Here is a 22,618-nt window from a genome sequence, read left to right on the forward strand (position 1 = left end):
AACTCCTAGCCCAGTAGAAAAAACAGGCAAAAGACATGGGTATTTTACTAAAGAGGAAACACATACAGCCACCAAACACTCAAAGAGATGCTTGACCTCCTCAGAATCAGGGAGACAAACCAAGGCAGCAAGAGATAGTACTTAACATTCCAGTGGCAAAAATTAAGAATTTGACAATAGAAAGAGGGGACATAGATCAAAGAGAGCTCTTACTTACATAAATTTGCAGGGACTGAAACACGTATAAGACTTGGGAAAATTTGACATCTCTTTATCAACTCAGTCAGATGCCCAACAACTCAATAGACACTACTACTAGGTATCTACCTAAGACAAGCCCCACATATCTTCCCAAGGAGACAAGCTCCAATAGGTTCAACAATCTGTTTGTGAGAATATTCATGCCCTAAGGACTATGGGCAGAAAATGGATATTTGGTGGTGATATTTGTCTACAATAAAATATTATGAAGCAGTGAATATGAATTAACTCCAACTAAACACAAAACACTCCATAATGTGGAGTGAGAAAAATCAAGTTCAGGAGGCTATGTGCTGGATAATTTTATGTGTCAACTTGGCTGGACCATGATACCCAGTTTTTGGTCAAATACTAGTCTTGTTGCCATAAGGGTATTGTTTTAGATGAGATTAAGATTTAGCCAAGCATGGTTGCACATACTGTAATCCAGAAATTTGGAAGTTTTGAGGCAAGAGTGCCACAAATTTGAGGCCAGCCTCAGAACTTAATAAGACCCTGTCTCAAAATAAAATAGAATATTCCTGGGTTTGATTCCAGTGCTTGGGGGTGGGGGCGGAGATTCAAGTCAGTAGTATTTTGTGTAAATGACCTTTCATAGTGTGGGTGGGTCTTATCCAAATAGTTGAAGGCCATAAAAAGAAAAACAAAAAACTGAGGTCCTCCTGTGGTAATTATGCCTTCAGACAGCCTTCAGATTCCAGCCACAACATCAACTCCCTGGGCTTCCAGCCTGTGGCCTGCCTGAAGATTTCAGACTTCCCAGCTCTCACAATAGTGTGAGCCAATTCCTTATGATAAATCTGTCAGATAAATGGATAGATCTAATTCTGTGCACAAAATAAAAATTGAACATTATATATCAGCATGCATAATAGGACCTTTGTTTTGTAACACAAATGTGTATTATATGCACACTTACATGTAAAATTGCATTTAAATTTTTACATAGGAATAAGAAGGATAGGCAGTAAATCTTTGGTTGGCAAATGGCAATCTGAATCATTTACATTTTCCTATTTTTTTCTTTTCTTAATTTTCCAAATTCTCTACAATAAAAACTTAATTTAAAAAAGAGAACACTATGCTAGGATTTGAACCCAGAGGCCCACACATGCTCTGAAAGTGTTCTACCACTGAACTACATACATCCTCAATCTTTTTCTTTTTTTAAATATTTATTTTTTAGCTGTAGTTGGATACCATACCTTTATTTTATTTATTTATTTTTATGTGGTGATGAGGATTGAACCCAGGGCCTCACACATGTTAGGTGACTGTTCTACCGCTGAGCCACAACCCCAGCCCTATCCTCAACCTGTTTCAAAATCTTATTTTTGAGAAAGTGTCTTACTAAGTCACCCAGACTAGCTTCAAACTTAGGATCCTCATGCCTTAGCCTCCCAATTACAGGAGCTGGGATTATAGACATGCCACCTCCCTAAAACAAGAAAATATTTTTTAATAGGAGGAAAAATAGTGACACATTGGGATGACCAGTTGTAACTCAGTTATGATTGTTTAATGTGTGTTCTGTTTTCGTACTTAATAAATGACTCCCCCAAAGAAAAGGAAATTAAAAACTGCACACTTCTTGAATTCTATTCAATTCCACCAAGTATTTACTGTTTTACTATAAAAGAAACACAAAAACAAGGTATAGTCCCTGACCCAAAGGAGTTTGCAGGTATGTATGTAGAAAAAGAAGATTCAGAAGTAGCTGCTCTCCAGTGCAGAGCACAGAAAGTACTTAAAAGCATCCCAGATAATAATGTGAGAAGACAGCCTACAGACTGGGAAAAAATCTTTGCCACATGCACCTCCAGTAAAGCATTAATCTCTAGGATATACAAAATACTCAAAAATTTTAACACCAAAAGAAACAAATAATCCAGAACTGGGGTTGTGGCTCAGAAGTAGAATGCTTACTTAGCATGGGCGAGGCTTTGGGTTCAATCCTCAGCACCACATAAAAATAAACAAATAATTAAAGATATTGTGTCCAACTACAACTAAAAAATAAAATATTTAAAAAACCAAATAACCCAATCAATTAATGGGCCAAGGAACTGAACAGACACTTCACAGAAGAAGAAATACAATTGATCAACAAATATATGAAAAAGTGGTTCAACATCTCTAGCAATTACAGAAATGCAAATCAAAACTACACTAAGAGTTCATCTCACTCCTGTCAGAATGGCAATCATCAAGAATACAAGCAACAAAAAATGTTGGTGAGGATATGGGGAAAAGGTATGCTCATACATTGATGCTGGGACTGCAGATTGGTGCAACCAATATGAAAAGCAGTATGGAGATTCCTCAGAAAACTGGGAATGGAATCACCATTTGAACCAGCTATCCCACTTCTTGATTTATACCTAAAGGACTTAAAATCAGCATACTACAGTGATGCAGCCACATCAATGTTTATAGCAGCTCAATTCACAGTAGCTAGATTATGAAACCAACCTAGGTATCTCTCAATAGATGAATGGATAAAGAAAATGTGGTATATATACTCAATGGAATATTACTCAGTTTTAAAGAAGAGTGAAATTACAGCATTTTCCAGTAAATGGTTGGAGTTGGAGAATATCATGCTAAGCAAAATAAGCCAATCCCAAAAAACCAAAGGCCAAATATTTTCTCTAATATGTGGATGCTAATTCGCAATAAGATGGGGCACTAGGGAAGAATACCGTTACCTTAGATTAGGTAGAGGGAAGTTATGGGAGGGGAGGGGAGAGGATGTGGGGATAGGAAATAAAGTAGAAAAAAAAAAACAGACATTCTTACTGTATGTATATATGTGACTACATGACCAATATGATTCTGCAACATGTACACTCAGAAAAATAAAATTATATTCCATATATGTATGCTATATCAAAGTGCATAGATGCATTCTACTGTCATTGTAACTAATTAAAACAAATAAAAAAAAATTAAAAAGCATCCCAGAGAGCCAGGCTCCATGGCTCATGCCTGTAATCCCAGCAGCTTGGGAGGCTAAGGCAGGAGGATCATGAGTTCAAAGCCAGCTTCAGTGGCTTAGCAAGGCACTAGGCAACTTAGCAAGATCCTGTTTCAAAATAAGGTAAAAAGGGCTGGGGATGTTGCTGAATGGCTAAGCTCCCTGAGTTCAATCCTCAGTACAAAGATAAATAAATAAAAACACATCCCAGAGGGCTGTGTCTCTGCCCAGGAAGAATTTGCTTCCACTCAGAGGCACTTGGAAAATCTTCACAAAGATTCTAGATGTGTGACAAAGTGCAAGTTTCAAAGATTGAATGCTAAACTAGACAGTGAAAATGAATAGGATACAATGGGGAAAAGAACACTAATTAAACTTATTCTGAACCATTTTTAAAACATTTCAATAAGTTGAAGTTTTTTATTTTTACATTTTTTAAATGTAATTTCAAACTTACAGAAAAGTTGTAAGAATAGTACAAAAAATTACTGCATACCCTTATCAAAACAAAAACTTTAGTGGGGCACAGTGGTGCATACCTGTAATCCCAGTTACTCAGGAGAAAGAGGAAGGAGGATTACTAGCTCTAGGCCAGACTTGACAACTTAGTGAGCCCCTGTCTCAAAGCAAAATCAAAAGGGCTGGGGATGTGTAGCTCAATGGTTGAGTACTTGCCTAGAATATGTAAAGCTCTGAGTTCAATCTCCAGTACCACAAAAAGAGAAAAAAAGGAAAACTTCAAATACAATCAATTTAACATTGTATCAGCAAAGAATGATTCATGAATCAGGCAGCACTCAGAACCAGAGGAAGTTCAGAGAGGTCCACTCAGCAGCATGAGCATGGAGTTTTTATAGGTGGAACATGAAGAAAAAGCAGAGAAATCACCTGATTGATTGCCTTCTGGGCACAGTGTGATAAGTTGGCTGCCTGTAATTGGATGAAGCTCACTTGTTTGTGATTGACTGAAACCTACCTATTTTTTACAAACAACACATAAAAAAAACTCCTCATCAGATTTTAGTTTGCAGGGCTTTTTGTTTTGATTTGTTTTGTTTTTGGCATCTGTGATTGAACCTAAGGGCTCTCAGCCATGTCCCCAATACTTTTTATTTTTTATTTTGAGACAGGGTCTCATTAAGTTGCTTAGGGTCTCACTAAGTTGCTTAGGGTTTGGGAGGTTGCTAAAGCTGCCTTTGAATTTATGATCCTCATGTTTCCATCTCCAGAGCTGCTGGGATTATGCCTGGCTTACATTTTTCTTATTTATTTATTTATTCTAATTAGGTATATATGACAGCAGAATGCTAATTAGAATAAATAATAAAATATACAAATAAATATATAATATAAATAAAACATATAAATAATAAAATTAATAAATAATAAAATATATAAATATATAATATATAAATAAAATATATAAATAATAAAATAATAAAATTTTTAAAATAAACTTTTTTTTAAAATTTTTTAGTTGTGGGTGGACATAATACCTTTATTTTATTTTTATGTGGTGCTGAGGTTTGAACCCAGTGCCTCATGCATACTAGGCAAGTGTTCTACCTCTGAGTCACAACCCCAACCAGAATGCATTTTGATTCACTGTACACGATTGCAGCACAACTTTTTATTTCTCTGGTTGTACATGATGTAGCATTGCACCATGTGTGCAGCCATACATGTACCTAGAGTAATGATGTCCAACTCATTCCACCATCTTTCCTATTCCCATACCCTCTCCCATCCTTGCCCTCCCCTTTGCCCCATCACAGTTCCTCCATTTTGGCTTGCATTAAAAAAACATATAAATATATATTTAGTTGTAGTTGGACATAATACCTTTATTTATTTATTTATTATATGGTGCTGAGGATCAAACCCAGCACTTAGCCTTGCCGGTGCTAGGCGAACACTCTACTGCTGACCCAACCCCAGCCCCTTGGCTTGTATTTTTTATAGGAATACTACAGACCTGAGGCTGATTCTTTCTCCATATTATATCAGGCACCTCATGATGTCCATTGTCCCACTTTTGCTAATGTTAACTGTGTAAGTATTTACTGGGAGATACTTTGAAACTATGTACACATCCACTTTACTCAGCAAACTTCCACCCACTGGTTTCAAATTCCATCACTCTTTCTATATTTATCACTGTGTTTCACTATAAGGAAGAGCCTTTCTGACTCTCATTTATTATACCTGCATGCATACAAGGATTCTTATTCTGTGGTTGATAATCTGTTACTATCACCATTTATTTAATTATTAAATTGTCTCATATTTAGTTAATATGAGTATCCTTCTAACATGTCCATTTTTTGAGTGCTTACTTTCTGAAATACAATAGTCCAAGTTTAACTTGTACTTTCTTCTCTTCCAGTCCTGTAATCAACCATTTCTCCAATGAGGTTTGGCTCCTTTCAATAGAGAACAGTATTAAGAAACAAAGATCAGGGTTCTGGTTGTGCTCATTTCCATTGGGCATCATGCTTCTAGGAAATATATATCTACACATACACACACATTCACTGGGAATATTTGTGCACACCAATAATTCCAGCAACTTAGGAGGCTGAGGCAGGAGGATTACAAAACTCAACGAGACCCTGCATTAAAAATAAAAAATAAAAAGTGCTTGGAATGTAGCTCAGTGGTACAGCATCCCTGGATTTAATATCCAGTACAGGAAAAAATATGCTCATATCTATGCCCATCTGTGTTTATTTCTAAATTTATCTGCAGGTATATATGTATATTTCTTTATCTGCAGGTGCACATATTATTTATTTTGATATCTATCTACCAGCATTTGTGTGAATTTGTATTTTTACATCTATCTGCATTTGTGTATATATGTATATGAATTTCTATATCTGTGTATATATATATATGTCACTAAGTATGTGAATATATATTTCATATATCTGCATGTGTATGAATATGAACATATGTGTGTTTCAATATTATCTGCATGTGTGTGTACATGCATGTAATACAATCACAAGTTCATACCAACATCTCTGATTTCAATCCACAGGGTTTGTCTAACTTTCCTCTTTCTATATTTGTAACTTTATTTAGATAAAGATATTTTAAAGGCTGTGAATATTGTTGGAGCCATTAACAGCCCACAGAAATATCCTCCTTCATCACATGGCCTTGCTTTGTGCTCAGTGCAGACTTGGGCATCATCCAGCCTATGTGAGACCCTTGCTCTAATCAAGCAGAAGGGCAGACGGAGTAACCAGGCAGGGGCCGGTTCTGAGCCAGAAGGCCCTTCTGGAAGGTTCAGGGGAGGCAGAAATAGAATCCCTGGGAAGTAGGGGGAGGGTGCTGGTGGGTGTGGGGGAGTACTGGGATTTTCTGGGTGAGTGAGAAACCAGAACAGATGGGTTCTTGGCTGGCTCCACAGAAAGACCACAAGTGACCTATGGGGCGCTTTGAAAGGGCAAACCTGTTCCCCACAGCAGCTGGGGCAAGAGTCCTAACTGGAGGCTTTGTTGGCACAACAGCTGGCTCCAGCTGGGGCTGGGCAGCTGGAGTCTAGGAGGAGGCTCTGCACACTCAGCTGTTGGCTGAGGGATCCCACGAGAGGAAAGGTCACCCTATGAGAGGTCCTGTGTGTCAATCTTTTCCCTCCTGTTTCAGGGTATAATTTTCGAGGGGGAGTTCAAACCCCAAAGACCCTAGTTTTGACCTTTTCCTGTCTAATATTCTGATATTCTCTTCAAATTTGGAAGTTTCAACTCTCTTGTACAAAAAAATACTTCCCACAGAATGACAAAAGTACATCAGTGTTTTATCTGTATGTTCTTGTAACTCAACATTAGCTGAAGTTAGTAGGATCTTTCTAGAATATGGAGTCAGCCAGGAGATTTGTGGAGGTTTTCAGCCACTTTTATGAATAATATCAACAATAACAGCAATGTCTCTGAGTACAGATCCACATCCACCAAGCCATTTGCATATGTATTCCCAGCAGTTCAGAGGAGCTCTGTGAGGTGCATGTGAGCATCTTCAATTTACAGGTGAGAAGGGGGTGTGATCCACAGACATGAGTTAATTCAATCCCAGGGGCCTAGGCAACAGAGGGTCAGGTACATTCCAAGATTCTGGTTCTGTAACATGTACATTCTCCAAGGGAATAGTTCAGGTTGAACAGGGCATTATATTCATACTTAAAATGGCCTTTCCACCTCTGACGTGCTCAGAGAAGAATTGCAAATTGTGGGTTGGGGGTGACAGAGTGTGACTGTAAGCCTTGAGGCTGAGAAACAGTTCTCTCCAGAACCTAACAGTCATGCAAGGAATTGATTTTCCACCTCACAGAAGACAAAAATTCCCCAAATAAACAGCAGGTGCAGCCTTCCGCCCAGAGCCAAGATGAGGCAATCTCTTAAGACTGTGGAAGAAGCACAAACTTGCTTTCAGCCATACAAATCTAAGATGTCATTGGAGTCCTCAATGGGATATTTGGTCCAGAAGTGTGAAGTTGCCATGCATGTGTAGTGTGGTGGGGCTGGTCTGGGAGTCTCAAGCAACTCTGCCAGACTGGTGGCCTGCCACACTGGTTCCCTGGAAGCTGTCACCTTCCTAATTCCCTCCAGTCTGGTTTCATCCTGAATGGGAAAGAACAGAAAAGACCATAAAACCCACAGCTTCCAAAACAGGACAACTCAAAACAGGAGGGCCTGGAGTAGATGTAGTTTTCACTGTTTGGTCATGAAACCCTTTTGCAGTCCCCAGGCCCCTTTGCCAGCCCCTGACTCTGAAACTTCAAAAACCATCTATCCCCTTCTTCCCCTGGCTTCAGGCACAGGCTGGGTTGGCATATGGGCAGCCCTTGCTTGTGGTGGGGGGACTGGAACATCTAGAGTGGCAGATAGTTCCAGAGGGCTGTCAAGAAGCATCTCCAGATCCAGAGAGGTGATCTACAAAATACCAGTCTTCACTCTTCCAAATGTGACTGATGCATATGAACAGAGCCCCAGGGTTGATTCCAAAGCAGAGAGAAGGGAACGCAGCAGCTAATGCTGTGGGATTCTTCCAGGTTGCAGAGGATGCAGTCAGGACACTTAGGCACAAAATGAACAAAGTACACAGATTAGATAACAGCGCACTGCCTGTGCTACTTTCTTGATTTTGATAATGCTGCTCCAGTTCAGTAAGAGAAGGTCCTTGTTTTGGGAAATAGATACCAAAGTGTTTAAGGGCAAAGAAGTGTCATAGTCTTCAGTTTACTCTCAAATGGTTCAGAAGGAAATATAATTATAGACAGAGACAGAGACATTGAGCCAGAGATGGAGAGAGACACAGGAAGGGAAAATCAGATGGCATAGGCAGACACAAAGAAAGGCAAGAGAGACAGAATGCTAAAGCAAATAAGGTGACATGTTAACATTTGGGAGAATTTTGGGAAAGTTTTTTATTTCTTTATTTTTTGAACCAGGAATTGAATCCAGGGATGTTCTATGTTCTACCACTGAACTATATCCTCAATCCTTTTTGAATTTTTAATTTTGAGACAGGGCCTTACTAATTTGCCCAGGATGGCCTTGCTTAAGCAGAGGATGCTCCCAAGTAGCTGGGATAAGAGGCATGTGTCACTGTGCCTGGCTTGAAGAGGCCTACTCTTGCAACTGTTCTTTAAATTTAAATTTCAAGTTTAAGAGGCAAAAAATGCAAAATGCATGCCTTTCCCACAATATGTGAACCTTCCCCCTCATTCTCCTGGTTCAGCTCCCTCCAATGCCACAGCATGGCCCTGCCAAGGCTGGTCATCTAAGGTCATCAACCCCAGGCCCTGGCATCCCCTGCCCCCTTACCATCTCTCAGCCCTGGCAAGATCCACTTCCATCTGCTGTCCTAAGCCCAGCCTCTACACTCCTCATGGTGTGTGAATCAAGGACACCCTGCTTCTACCCCAGACTTGGCTTGCTAGGGTTGCTCAGCAGGGCTCCTAGTCCAGTCCAGCCTCAGGTTTTGGGTCTTTCTTGCTTCCTCCTCAGAAGGAAGGCCCGCATGTGTAGTGGGGGGGGGGGCTGGTCTGGGAGTCTTTAAGTATGGCTGTAATGCCCTGTTCAACCTGAACTATTCCCTTAGAGGATGTATATGTTACAGAACCAGAACCTTGCTGCCCAGTCCTCTGGGACTGAATTACCTCACCTGTAAATTGGAGATGCTCACATGCTGGCCTCACTCTTGGGCTCTTTCGGAATCAACTGCTCCAATTTCCCTCCCTTCCACCAGAGGCTCTTGGGTCTCTTCTTCTGTTCCTGGTCTCAGAAGGAAGATAATGCTTCTTCTTTTCAGGCCTCCATCCCTTTCCCATGTGCCCATTTCCTGCACCTGCTCCAGGCCTCACTTAAAGGCTCTGTCAAGACCCATACCTCCTCAGTCCGGGAGTAACTTCACTCTCTTTGGAATAGAACAGCTTCCATCTTGCTTTCCTTCACACATTCCCATCCTTTTCTGGCCTATCACAGGATGGTTCCTCCATCCACACTTCCTGCTCACACATTCGCTTGTGAGTGCTTTGCCATTTGGCTTCAACCACCTCCCCGATTCCCAAAGTGGAAGCATCAAGAACACAATATTTGGAAGGGGGAACTTGAGTTTCAGTCTATGATCTATCTCCTAAGAGCTGTGTGATTTGTGATGGGTTTCCAAGACATGCAGGAAGCCCATGTGTGCAGCTCAGAATGAACTAACACATGTGACCTCCAGTTATTCTTTCTCTCTCCTCATCCAGTTCACCTGTCCCTAAATTTTCTACACAACCTCCAAAAGCCTGATATACAATACACCTATCTAGTGACAGCACCTCAATCTGCATCTCTATCACACACCCCTGTACTGGACTCTACCTGAGTCCCAAAGTTATAAGGACTTCTTCCCACAGTTGGCCAGTCAGCCTCTTGAGTTTAACTAAATAAGTAAATTTATTCAATTTACTCATTCTCACTCATGATCAATTTATTAAAAAACAGGAGCTTACAGCTGTCAAGAAGGAATAAAATGAAGAAAGAAATTTGACATTCCAAAGATGCATCAAAGCAGCACATTCTATTGTCCTCCATTATTGTGAATTATACTGAGAAGTACCTAACATCTGTAGCATTGGGAGCCTATAGAAGTCTCAGCTTAGCACTGGATATAACCTTTATCCAAAGAACTCTTTTTTTTAGAGAGAGAGAATTTTTAATATTTATTTTTTAGTTCTCAGCAGACACAACATCTTTGTTGGTATGTGGTGCTGAGGATCGAACCCAGGCCGCACGCATGCCAGGAGAGCGCACTTCTGCTTGAGCCACATCCCCAGCCCGAACTCCTTGCTCTTGAACATCATTGTCTGCTAAGGTAAGCCCCTGTCTCTACTCACTCAAGAATTTGTCTCAGAATTTTCCTCCACTCCTCTCTGGTGGCCCCATGTTGTTTTTCAGTCCTGACCCTCCTGCTCAGCTATGGCTAGTCCTTGCTAGCCTGGTTCATAACAGTCATTTCCTCTTAACCATGGGCCCATCCTTCGTCCCACTCCTTCCCACTCATGTTATTTTCTACCATGCATCATGTCCCCAAAGCACATACCCGAATGTACCATGCTCCTATTTATATAGTTATGGTGTGTCTCCCCCACCCAGTCACTCTTAACCAAGCCCAAACTCCCTGCTTGCAAAGTCAAGGGCCTCTATCAGCCCAGGTCCAGCTACCTCCAGTTCCATTGTTCACCATGCATTCCTCACAGACCCTAGGCTCCAGCCAAATCATATTCTCACCATCTGGGGACATATGTTCCCTCTGCCCAAAATAGCATACCCCTATCTCCACCTGTTGAAATCCATCCTTGAAGGATTATTCAATAAATAGTACTAGGACAATTGGTTACTCATTTGAAGGAATTTTTTTAGATTCTTCACTTCTGCTACACATCAAAATGTATCCCAGATGAACTGGAGTTAAATATAAAACTATAATTACATATATTCAAAATAAAATCATAGAAAGTCTCAAAAATGTGGGACTGGGGCTGTAGCTCAGCAATTGAGTGCTTGCCTCACACATGCGAGGCACTGAGTTTGATCATCAGCACCACATTAAAAAAATAAATATATTTTTAAAAAGTCTCTTAGTGGCTGGGGTGTGGCTCAGCGGTAAAATGCTTGCCTCCGAGGTGTGAGGTACTGGGTTTGATTCTCAGCACCACATAAAAGTAAATCAACAAAATAAAGATACTGTGTCCATATACAATTAAAAATATATATATTTTAAAAAGTCTCAAAATGTGATTATTAAATATCTGAAAGGGGAGAAAATGCTAGGCTTTTATCAAAGAATAAAATTTCAAAAAAAACAGATCTGACTCACTAAATAGAACTTGACTCATTAAAACCAAACTGATAGGCTGGGGTTGTGGCTCAGTTGTAGAGTGCTTGCCTAGCATGTGTGAAGCATTGGGTTCGATTCTCAGCACCACATATAAATAAATAAAATAAAGGTCCATTAACAATTTAAAAAATATTTTAAAAAACCAAACTGATAAAAAATGAACAGAAAGGTAGAGTCATTTGCTTGAACTGAATGTTGGGGTCTCTGATGCAGGGAAATCAGAAATCAGAAAGTGGTTTGGTTAGCAAGTTATAGGAGTTGGGTGCGTATCTTTCATGAATGTCCAGTGATACTTGACATTGCATTCCTTCCCTAAGAATTTGAAATGTTAAAATCCTCTCCAAGGGTAGATATGTCCAAGACCCAAATTTGACTCTTCTTCTTCTAGAAGCTTGACATTAAACCCACCCTGTCTGCTGAAGGATCTCAATCTGATCTCCATACTTACCCTTTTCTGAACTCACTCTTGGGTCCACTTATTAAGTACTCAATATAATTTAGGTATTATGCTAAACATTTTCAAGGATTATGTCTGACAATCCTACAAGGTATTTTCTTAAATGTAGATCTCCTGAATATCCTCTTTAATTTTTTCTTTTCCAAAACCAGTAATTACTTTATAGACGTATAATCTAAAATAAGCTGTATATATCTGTGACTTTGTGTGTGTGTGTGTGTGTGTGTGTGTGTGTACATATTCTTATATAAGGCTTCCAAGAAGAAATAAACTGGAGAAAGAAATTTGACATTCCAAAGATGCATCAAAGCAGCACATTTTAGCAGAGCAGTCTAGCAGAGCAGCTTCAGAATCTCAGACCAGCCCACCCCCACTAGGTGTGTGTGTGTGTATATATATGTTTATACATTATTTTCTAATTTTTAAAAGTCATACAGTATGTTTTCTATGGATACACTTTTATTTTCCCTGGGTAAATACTTGGCAGTGGAACAATTAGGCCTTATGGTAAGTATGTTCATAATTAACTGCCTAAACAATGTATCCAAGTATCAAAACATCACATGGTACCCTATACATAGGACTATTACTATGTGCTAGTTAAAATTATTAAAAAACAACCTACTAAACTGTTTTCCAAAATGTCACTTTACATTCCCACCAGCAGTGTGAGAATTCCAGTTTCTCCACATCTTTGCCAACATTTGATTGTCAGTCTTTTTAAATTTTAGCCACTCTATCGTGTGTTTAGCGATATTTAATTATGATTTTAATTTACATTTCCCTAAGGATTAGTGATGCCAAGCATTGTTTCATTGTTCTTATCAACTACTGTATATCTTCAGTGGCAAAATGTCTGTTAAAATATTTTGCCTATGTTTTTATATTGTGTCGTCTTGTTCATAAGTTCTAAATGTTCTTTATATCTTCTGGTCACAGTCCTTTGTCGGTTATTATTTGTTAATAACTACATTTAAGGATGAGGAAATTCTGGCTTGGGAAAATTAATAACTGGTCAATGTCACCTAGATTCAAATCCGGACAGTGAGACTGCAATGCTTATTTTTCTTTGCCTACACTTCTTTGACACTATTTAAATGGAGCCTCTTTTTATTCTTTTTTGCACCTTAAAGCAAAAGGTCGCATCAAAGTTATTCACATCTATTGATAATGAAATTAAAGCCTAGCAAGGTTGATTTCCTTAACCCTTTAAAATGACTAGTAAGTGCATGGACAAGAAGAGCTTGTTTATTTAACTATGGATTAAAAAATCTCACGTCATTCAACTACCTTCTATATTTTACCCACAATCTTTCCAAATTGTGAATCTGATCACATATGAGATCTCTAGGCTTGGGTGTGCACTACAGAGGGCCTTCCTTGAGCTATCATAACCTCCAATGTCACCTACGGTCACTCCACAGACCCAAACTCCCCCCACCCCAGCTGTCCTCAGCTCCCAGCGCTGACTCTGTGTCCCTATGTACTCCTTCCCGTCTGCTAGGTAAGCTCTTCTCCAACCCCCGGGCCACTACAGCTTGTCCTTCAGTCTCGTGTCCTGACTCCTCTTAAGACTCACAGACCCATCAGCCCCCACTTCTGGCTGCTTCAAAGTACGTTTCAGCCCGGCTGCCGTAGAGCTCCAAAAACAGGGCTGCGTCCCGTCCACAGTGCAGCGGGACGTGGGGGCGGGAGCTGAAGGTGCCGGTAGGGCGAAGGGATAAGGACTTTATTCAGGTGTAACAAGAGAACGCGCCACAAGCACTAGGGCACAGAGGTAACTGGCCATTTACTCAGAGGCCAGCAAGGCCCACCCTCACCGAGCCTCCCGCCTGGCGCAGCACGTGACGTCACACCTGCGCCGCGCCGCCGTGGCGCGCGGCGCTTCCGGCCGAGAGGCGGTGGCGGGCGGGCGGAGTGACGTCACGGGAAACCGCGCGCCGGAAGCTGGCCGTGCTGCGCGGAAGCCGCGGGGGCGGGGCGCGGAGGCGATGGGGGGCGGCGGCGGCCGGCGATGAGCGGCGGGCGCGCGTGAGGAGCCGCGGGCGAGGCTGGGGGGCCCCCGGAGCGCGAGCCGCAGGGCGGAGGGCGGGGGCGCGAGCGCGGCGGGAGGCGGCGAGGCGGCGGCCGAGAAGATGGCGGACGGCGACAGCGGCAGCGAGCGCGGCGGCGGCGGGCCCGGCGGCTTCCAGCCCGCGCCTCGCGGCGGCGGCGAACAGGAGACGCAGGAGCTGGCCTCGAAACGGCTGGACATCCAGAACAAACGCTTCTACCTGGATGTGAAGCAGAACGCCAAAGGCCGCTTCCTCAAGATCGCTGAGGTGGGCGCGGGCGGCTCCAAGAGCCGTCTCACGCTGTCCATGGCGGTGGCCGCCGAGTTCCGTGACTCGCTGGGAGACTTCATCGAGCACTACGCGCAGCTGGGCCCCAGCAGCCCCGAGCAGCTGGCAGCGGGCGCCGAGGAGGGCGGCGGGCCGCGGCGCGCGCTCAAGAGCGAGTTCCTGGTGCGCGAGAACCGCAAGTACTACCTGGACCTGAAGGAGAACCAGCGCGGCCGCTTCCTGCGCATCCGCCAGACGGTCAACCGCGGCGGCGGCGGCTTCGGCGCGGGGCCCGGGCCCGGCGGCCTACAGAGCGGTCAGACCATCGCGCTCCCCGCGCAGGGCCTCATCGAGTTCCGCGACGCGCTGGCCAAGCTCATCGACGACTACGGCGGCGAGGAGGACGAGCTGACCGGAGGTCCGGGGGGCGGCGTCGGCGGCCCCGGGGGCGGCCTATACGGGGAGCTCCCGGAGGGCACCTCCATCACGGTGGACTCCAAGCGCTTCTTCTTCGACGTGGGCTGCAACAAGTACGGGGTGTTTCTGCGTGTGAGCGAGGTGAAGCCGTCTTACCGCAACGCCATCACCGTGCCCTTCAAGGCCTGGGGCAAGTTCGGAGGCGCCTTTTGCCGGTATGCGGATGAGATGAAAGAAATCCAGGAGCGTCAGAGGGATAAGCTTTATGAGCGCCGTGGTGGTGGCAGCGGCGGCGGCGACGAGTCCGAGGGTGAGGAGGTGGATGAGGATTGAAATGGGCAGCTTCCCCTACTGGCCTCCCCTACCCCACCACCATCCCCTTGGTTAGAAAGTTCCCTTTTCTGCTCACCTCCAGTGAGTTAGTGCGGAAGGGAACAAGGGAGGCTGCAAAGGGAGAAAGCAAAATAAAAAATAATATAGTTAAGAGAAATAACCGTAAAAGAACAGTCACGGACAATTAGAGAAAAGCAGTAAAGTTCCAAGGAACTGACAGCAACCTGCAAAGAGAGGACAACAGCGTCTCCTCACCCGCGCGAAAGTCTCAGCTTCTGTTGTTTCCCAACCGAGGTTCCTAAACCCATCTGGATAACCCTGGAAGGGATAGATCTTCAAACGTCTGGGCCCAAAACACGTCTGAGTCACCCAGACCCACCCATTGATAACAGTTAAGTTTGTGTTGTACCTGGGTAATCTAAAGATCTCTCCAGGCCTCACTATTGCAGTGTCTATCCCTTCACATCCATTGAAATCAGCGTATTGGATCTAGATCTTCATGGAATCCTTGAGAAGAAAGGCCTTTGCATTTACCCAGTTCTGAGGGTACAGGTTTATGAAAAGGAATGCAACTTCACATAATCATGGACAGGGCAAAAGAATTAAAGAAGCCATTGGAGAATATAGAAACAAATTGGATCCATTTTTTAAAAAATGGTTTTGCATGGAACCTGGACCAAGGCCCATGTCTTTTCTTTGCAGAATTGTTTTCCGGGATGCAGATAAATTCTGATATCAACGCTTGAACTAGAATCCATTACTAAAATAGTTTAAAAGTTTGCAAATTTTTTAAAAATAAAAATTTTACATTGGGGATTGCTGAGGTAGGCACAAGAAGTCAGGCATAAAGCACAAGGCAAACTGTTTGAGTGGACTGGTTGCTGCTCACTAAAGTTCTTCCCTTGATCTCTAAATATGGAGGTCATTATCAAGAAATGGCTTAGGTATGAATGAGAGCCAGATCCCTATGGCTCCCATATGAGCCAGTGAATTATGGCTAATTCGGCTGTTACAGCTACTGGTTGGCTGCATTTTAAACCGTAAAACTTGACAAATACCTGTTAAAGGAACAGTGTGGCTACAAGCCTGAGCTTTAATGGAATATACATCCTCACAGAAAAGTTGGAAATAACCAAAACTGAAGTCTTAATTTACCTTCAGTTTAATCTGTGGATTTGTTCGATACTAAAGATCCTCAGGTCCAGAATTCCAGCATCATTTATTTTAAAATAAAATTTTAAGAACTTGATCCATTGTATCAGTACCTCACAATCAAAGTTGGCAAATGATGGATGAATGATTCAAGCAGTGCTCCCGGTGGAAGCTGAAATCCATCTGTGAATGGAACTGAAGTGAACGTGAATAAGCTGACTTTATCCTGGAAGCATTTTTATACCATCTTGAAATTTCAACAAACTGGCTTTTGCCAGTTTATCCAGCTGTCTTTCAAGAATAAAAGTTGGGGTTTTCAAGGATCGCCTCTTCTATATTTTAAAAGGATTTTCAGTAGAAATGATTTTTACTAATCAAGTTAATCCCAACCCCATCAAAAGGTATTCCTAAAAGTGTCATAGACCTAGGTAACTTTGAATTGAATGGGAGCTAATGTTCTTTCCAAAGTTTTCAGGTATTCTTTGTGTGACACCTTCTCAACCAGGAGGCAAGTAACCCCACCTCCACAATCTTAGTATTTTTTTTAACTGCATGCCTGCCCTTTATTTGAGCTGCCTTTTTAATTTATTGCATATCCTTTTTATTATCTTATTTTGGTATTATTCAATCTATACAATCTTTTTGTATTTATTGGGAAATAAGTAATATACAAAAAGGTCGTTTCATGTATTTGTGGCTGAGAGGGAGGGAAATAATTGTGTATATAAAATTAGGCTTTTTTAAAACATAGACTATGATTCAGAATATTGTTGATCTTAGATTTAAAAAAAAAAAAAGTGGAAGAGCCACAAACATTGGTGCCCTTTTCAGACTATTTCTCTACTCTCATCATCCACAGTAGAATTTTTAAACAGATTTTTTTAAAGCTTTTCTTTTAAATTTTTCTCCGTTGCAAAGAATGTTTCCTAAATTGTATGGGAGCAATAGTATTTTTGATGTTTTAATGACATCCGTATACTTGTACTGTATTTTGTACTACAAGGCAGCTGTTTTCAATAATGTCCTGCTGTATTTACCTATGTGTTTTGAGTGTTCATTTCTTTGCTTCGGAGAACAAATTCCTAGTTTTAGTAAAGGAGCTAAGAAGCTAGCATTAGGTTTGCAGAAACTTAAGTTTCAACTCTGAGGCAGCAATGAAAATTAAGGTTGCAGCTATTAGTTGATTGCTGTAACTTTTTCCTTTTCAAACCATGTACAATTCCTGTATAGACCAACTTGTTTTCTTGCTTCAGTGGTGGTTCTGTTGCTCAGCTGCAGTGAGCCAGTTCAATTTTGCAAAGGTGCAGTACCTCTCCTTTTCAAGGGGTTGGTTTATTTTTTCTTTTCTTTTTGTTTGGCTGAATTGCAGTAACTAGCCTTGCCTTTCTATTCTGTAGAAATGACAGGGTCTTCACAATCCTTCACCAGTGGCTACTAAGCTATAATTAGCTGAATAGAAAGAATGTGGAAGTGGTCTGAGGCATATAGAGTATATGCCAAGAACACTACCATATATGGCATCAGCTTTGGTTACCAGAGAAATTTTCTTAGTCATTAGACCATATAACAGTAATATATCATATGTAAATCTTTAGATATCAATTTGAGAATCCTCCAAAAAAAGGAGCAAAGAATGCATAAGCTATGTGTTGGCAAAAGTAATTTATATTAAAATTTTGACCTGCCTATGTAAGATTAAGTGATAAATGTCATAGTGGTGGGTTTTTAAGTCTTAACCAATCTCTAAGGTTTATTTCTCCTGCAGGGGGTGGTTCATGGCCTCTCTTCCCACTGTAGGAAGATTGCAGAAGGATGTGGATTAATTGTAGCATTTCACTGATCCTTATTCCAGTGACTAGGGGCAATAGAAATCAGCAAAGTATAGAGATTCATTCATAAATATTAGCTTATTGAGAGAAATGGTCTTTGTTGGTTTCACTCAAATAATGGCATTGTATAAACTATGGGAAACAACCAACTTTTTTGTTTTGTTATTCAACTGCTATTATGAACTATTTAGAAGTTGTGTTTTAATCTGGCAAACATCCCAGATAATCAAAATAGTATATTCCTGAAAAGCAGGGAACTAAAACTCCTTTTAAAATAATTGGTGGAAGGTTTGTTTCTCAAACTACCATTGCTACAGAGATGAGAATTCAACTTTTAGGAACAGAATCAAGAGTAAAAATCTGTGAAGAGATCTTATTACTCCTTTCTGGTTTCTATTGTCCTTACCCATCATTTTAGCAAGTGGAACAGCAGTTCTAGTCAGCAAGTTTTTCAGTGCATATGCTGCACAAATCAAAATATAAATCTATATGGCACCAAAAATCTTAAGTGAAAACCAAACCAAAAACCCAGACACCCTATGTAACTGTTGGAGGCATGTAGGTGGTATAAATGACTGTAGCTGTGATACACACATGGCTACTTGTCATGTCACTTTCCATAATTATTTACTGCAAAATGATTGAGAGGATTTTGGTGCAGGCAGCCATTAACCTGATTCCTTTATTACCTCTGGATCACTGTGCAGTAAATTGCAGGTCTTTTTAAGAGATTCAAGCTTCGGTTTTCTCAAAACAAAACAATTATCCTGTCTTATCTGAAAATGCAGGGTTGTGGGCAAAAGAGGCTGGTTATAATAATGCCCTCATATTGAGTGGTCTGTAAACGGCTGCACACTTCAGGCACTAGTTGCTGAGGATGCTTTGTTAAATGTGACCTTGACTGGCTTTACAGGGGTGTAGAATGTAATCTACACAAGATGACTGTTTGCATCTACCTTGTTGAAATTAAGAAGCTGGAGTGTGTAAGCCATGCACATAAGTATTCTTCACTGTAAATTTTGTTTTCATTTTTAACCCAATTATGGTACTTTGTCCAATGCACAACTGATCTCTCAGTAGATATTCATTTGAAAATAGTGTGGCCTTGATCAGTAAGAAGGGGAAGGAGAGAAGTGACTTTTTTGCTTATGTAGAAATGACTTGTTTGCTAAGAGTTGTTATTCTGTAGCACTCTTAGTATAATGTGTTTGATCAGTCTCCTTTTTGATTGAGGAACGTTAATGTTTTTGACCCTGGAGTTAATTCAATTGAGTTTTCTTCTATTTTTAGGAAGTATCAGAATTGCTCTGATGAATGACAAAGTTGACTGCTTTGATGTCCAATCTCAGGTTTTAGAATTTAGTGGTGAAAAAAATCCACTATTATTAATTCTCAAAACAGTTTTAATTTAGTGTACCCTAAAAATTACATGCATAAGGCCTGTTCAGAGAGCAGAGCCTTCATCTTTTTGCTCCTTTTCCACTTTGTATAATCACTTGAAAAAGTGTCAAGTGATTTTGCATTGTATATTTCCATTTTAACCCTGACACAGTTCTCAAAGATAAAGCACTTTTTGATCATGAAATACATGGAATCCTTGTGTGATGTGGATCATGGTTTCTCAGGCTCCCCTAGATAATCTGCTTATGAATATTGTTCTGACTCTATGTAAGAAGAGTAGAAATCTTTGCTAGTGTTAGAAAGTTTGTATTATTGATCCAGAATGCATTTTGCTAGTTTCCAATGGATGGGAGAGTAAATAATGCTGCATTCACAAATTAATAAGTTACTTTCCCTTGAGCCTTAAGGTAACTCTTTCTTTTCTGTCAACAACAGCACTGAAGTTATGGTAAATGAATGAGATTATCAGTTTTCAGGGTTAGTTTTAGAGTACTGTAAATCAATTAGCTGTCTTCCTAAAGAGTTAAAACTCCCATTCAATATACTGAATAATGAGTATAGGGGTGGGGCTGGGGAGGGGGGGGAGATAGTTTGTAGAAAAGAAAAAAGAAAAAAAGAACCATGTTTACCTTAAGATATAGACTCAAAAGAGAAAAAGTTCATGTCATATGTCCCACTTGAAATTCCAGATAGTAAGGTGGAAATGTGAATTATAACTTCATTTCCCATTTTTAACTTAGAAAAACAGACATTAATTTTCAAATGTTAGCCCCGGAAGTTTCAAGAAATAGCTAGACTGTTGAATGGTGAGTTCTGTTGATACATCTGATTTTGCTATTTAAAGTCACCTTTCCCAGTCCTCAGTTTCAAAACCTAGTTTTTATTACTAATGGATTTGACACAACTTTAACAAATATGATCCATTTGTCAGTACTGAAAATTTGGAAACAGAAAAATTGCATCCCAAAGACCTATACCCTAATGATTCCCATTTGATATCTGTACCCCTGATCTAATAAGGCCTTTTTGAATGTATTTTATATTTTTGGATGTAGGGAATATGCCATCAATGTAATCACCTCTATTCACAATCTTTTGAAAATCTAACTCATGCCTCTTTAATTAGACATTCCATTTGGGATAGGTAGACCTATATTGAATCAACAGCAAATTCCATATTGATGGTTTCACTTTTCAGTAGGACTTCTAATAAAGTGAGAGCAGAGCTTATTAGAAGCTAAAAACTATCATTTTTTTCCCATAAGTAATTCTAACAAAGTTTCATGAATTATTTTAATTAACAGAAATTTTGAATACGCAAGTTTTATTTCCCTGTGTTGTATCTAATACCTAGTAACTTGGATAAAAGGTGGCTGATCATACCTTTTTTTGTGTGCAATGAAATGTGGGTCCAGTGTACTAGAGAGAAAGTAATAGACCTGTTTGGTGTCCACTAGCATAATACAGAAGGCATGAGTTTAACTTTTTTTTTCCTACCTTCAATAACTTTAATGGCTGAGTCTTTCAAGAAAAATTAGTTAGACCATATCATATTTCTTAAAGGCAAAATGTTTTGTACACTGTGTTGCAAGATCAGGCTGGTTAGTAAAATCTTAATATTTGGAAATAAAATAGCAAGTGGTTTGTTTCTTCCCCCTTTAAAATTTTTTTAACAAGCAAAAATGTAGGAAGAGCCTCAAGAAAATTAAAGAACATAATTATGTCGCTAAATGTGTTGTGTTGTAGGAATTTGGGAGTTTCATTTTAAACTGATATTAGGCATAAGCCCTTTTCTCCCAGCCCACGTCTCCCCTGTGTACAAAAGTTCTCAGAATTTCTAAAAGCCAATATATAACAGCAAAAATCTAGAAAGTGACTTTAAATCAGTATCAATATACATTATAGAGAGTCCATGGTTTTGCACATTTTGGTAGCAGGCAAGTTTATTTGAATTATTTTTCAATGACTTATGTGAATAGTAACTATTATCAACAGTGTATTTGAACTTTTTTTTTCTGAAGTCTAGAATAATTTTATTAGTTGGCATTTATTCTTCCTTTTGAACCTTCATGCAAATGTTTCCAAAATCACTTTATAAAATCTCATGTCTTCTGATATAGCTCCAGATAACACACTTTCTGTTTAATAGAAATCTTCACTGCCAATCATGTCTACCAGTGACTTCCTTAGACTAGGCTCTTCACTCCAAAGCTGGGACTGGTGTCCTGCCAGTAGAGAATCTACAGAAATAATTTGAATGATTTAAAACCAAATCTTGATAGCAGGAGACAGCTTCCTGATCTAGATGTACAATTAAGAGTTTAGGTTGGAAATTACTTTAAAAGGGTTTTTTTTTGGGGGGGAGGGGGAGGATGTCTTCAGTCTCTGTAAATACCAACATGCTTATTATGCATTGTAAACCAAGTGTGTATGCCTATGTATAAATTTGTAGAGCTGATTTCTGCTTCAAGTGAAGCTGCACCTTTAATTTTATAAGGTCCCCTCCACCTGTAACCCTAAATGTTTGTAAATAGAACACTAAAATTTGTAGTGATAGGATCAATTTGGGAATATCTGCTGAGAGACCAAAAAGTTCATTTTTTTAAGTACCTTGGTTAAAGAGTAAAGATTATTCCTCTTGCTTATTTTTTAAAAGAAGAATGCACTTTAACAAACAGAGCTGCATGGGCAATTCAAACAAATCCGTGAAGTGCAGTACCCATTCAGAAATCACACTTCCTGAAAACCGTTCAAAAGCAGAGTCCAGACGGGCTGTTGATCTCACTGCCTGTAGGTTGAAGCTCAGATTCTGATCAATTTTTGAGACGAGCAGGGCTGCTTCAAAAGAGCAATGTGAATACAGCCAGAAGCTTCAGACAGGTCTGTAAAATGGCGGGTCCCGTATTTACCACTAACTAGCAAAACTGACAGAAAAAAACTCATAGAGAAAAAAGTTTAAGAATCCTTCCTGCTGGTGTGCACTCCTTACAATAGCAGACTTTTGCAAATGGAGTTTTACAGTCTATATTTAAAAATTGTATGTTTGTAACAAATAAAGTATGCAGAAAAGTGAATGACA

The 22,618-nt window shown here is 40.3% G+C and overlaps 1 protein-coding gene across 1 annotated transcript; it reads left to right on the plus strand.

Moving 5' to 3' along the window:
- The first annotated feature begins 14,101 nt into the window (after positions 1–14,101).
- On the plus strand, positions 14,102–22,613 carry Purb (purine rich element binding protein B). Its single transcript, XM_040290900.2, has one exon. It carries the CDS (start codon positions 14,222–14,224, stop codon positions 15,155–15,157), a length of 936 nt encoding a protein of 311 aa, XP_040146834.2. The 5' UTR covers positions 14,102–14,221; the 3' UTR covers positions 15,158–22,613.
- The last annotated feature ends 5 nt before the right edge of the window (positions 22,614–22,618 follow it).

Source organism: Ictidomys tridecemlineatus, chromosome 2, assembly GCF_052094955.1.
Source record: "Ictidomys tridecemlineatus isolate mIctTri1 chromosome 2, mIctTri1.hap1, whole genome shotgun sequence".
In the NCBI taxonomy this organism is placed as follows: Eukaryota; Metazoa; Chordata; class Mammalia; order Rodentia; family Sciuridae; genus Ictidomys; species Ictidomys tridecemlineatus.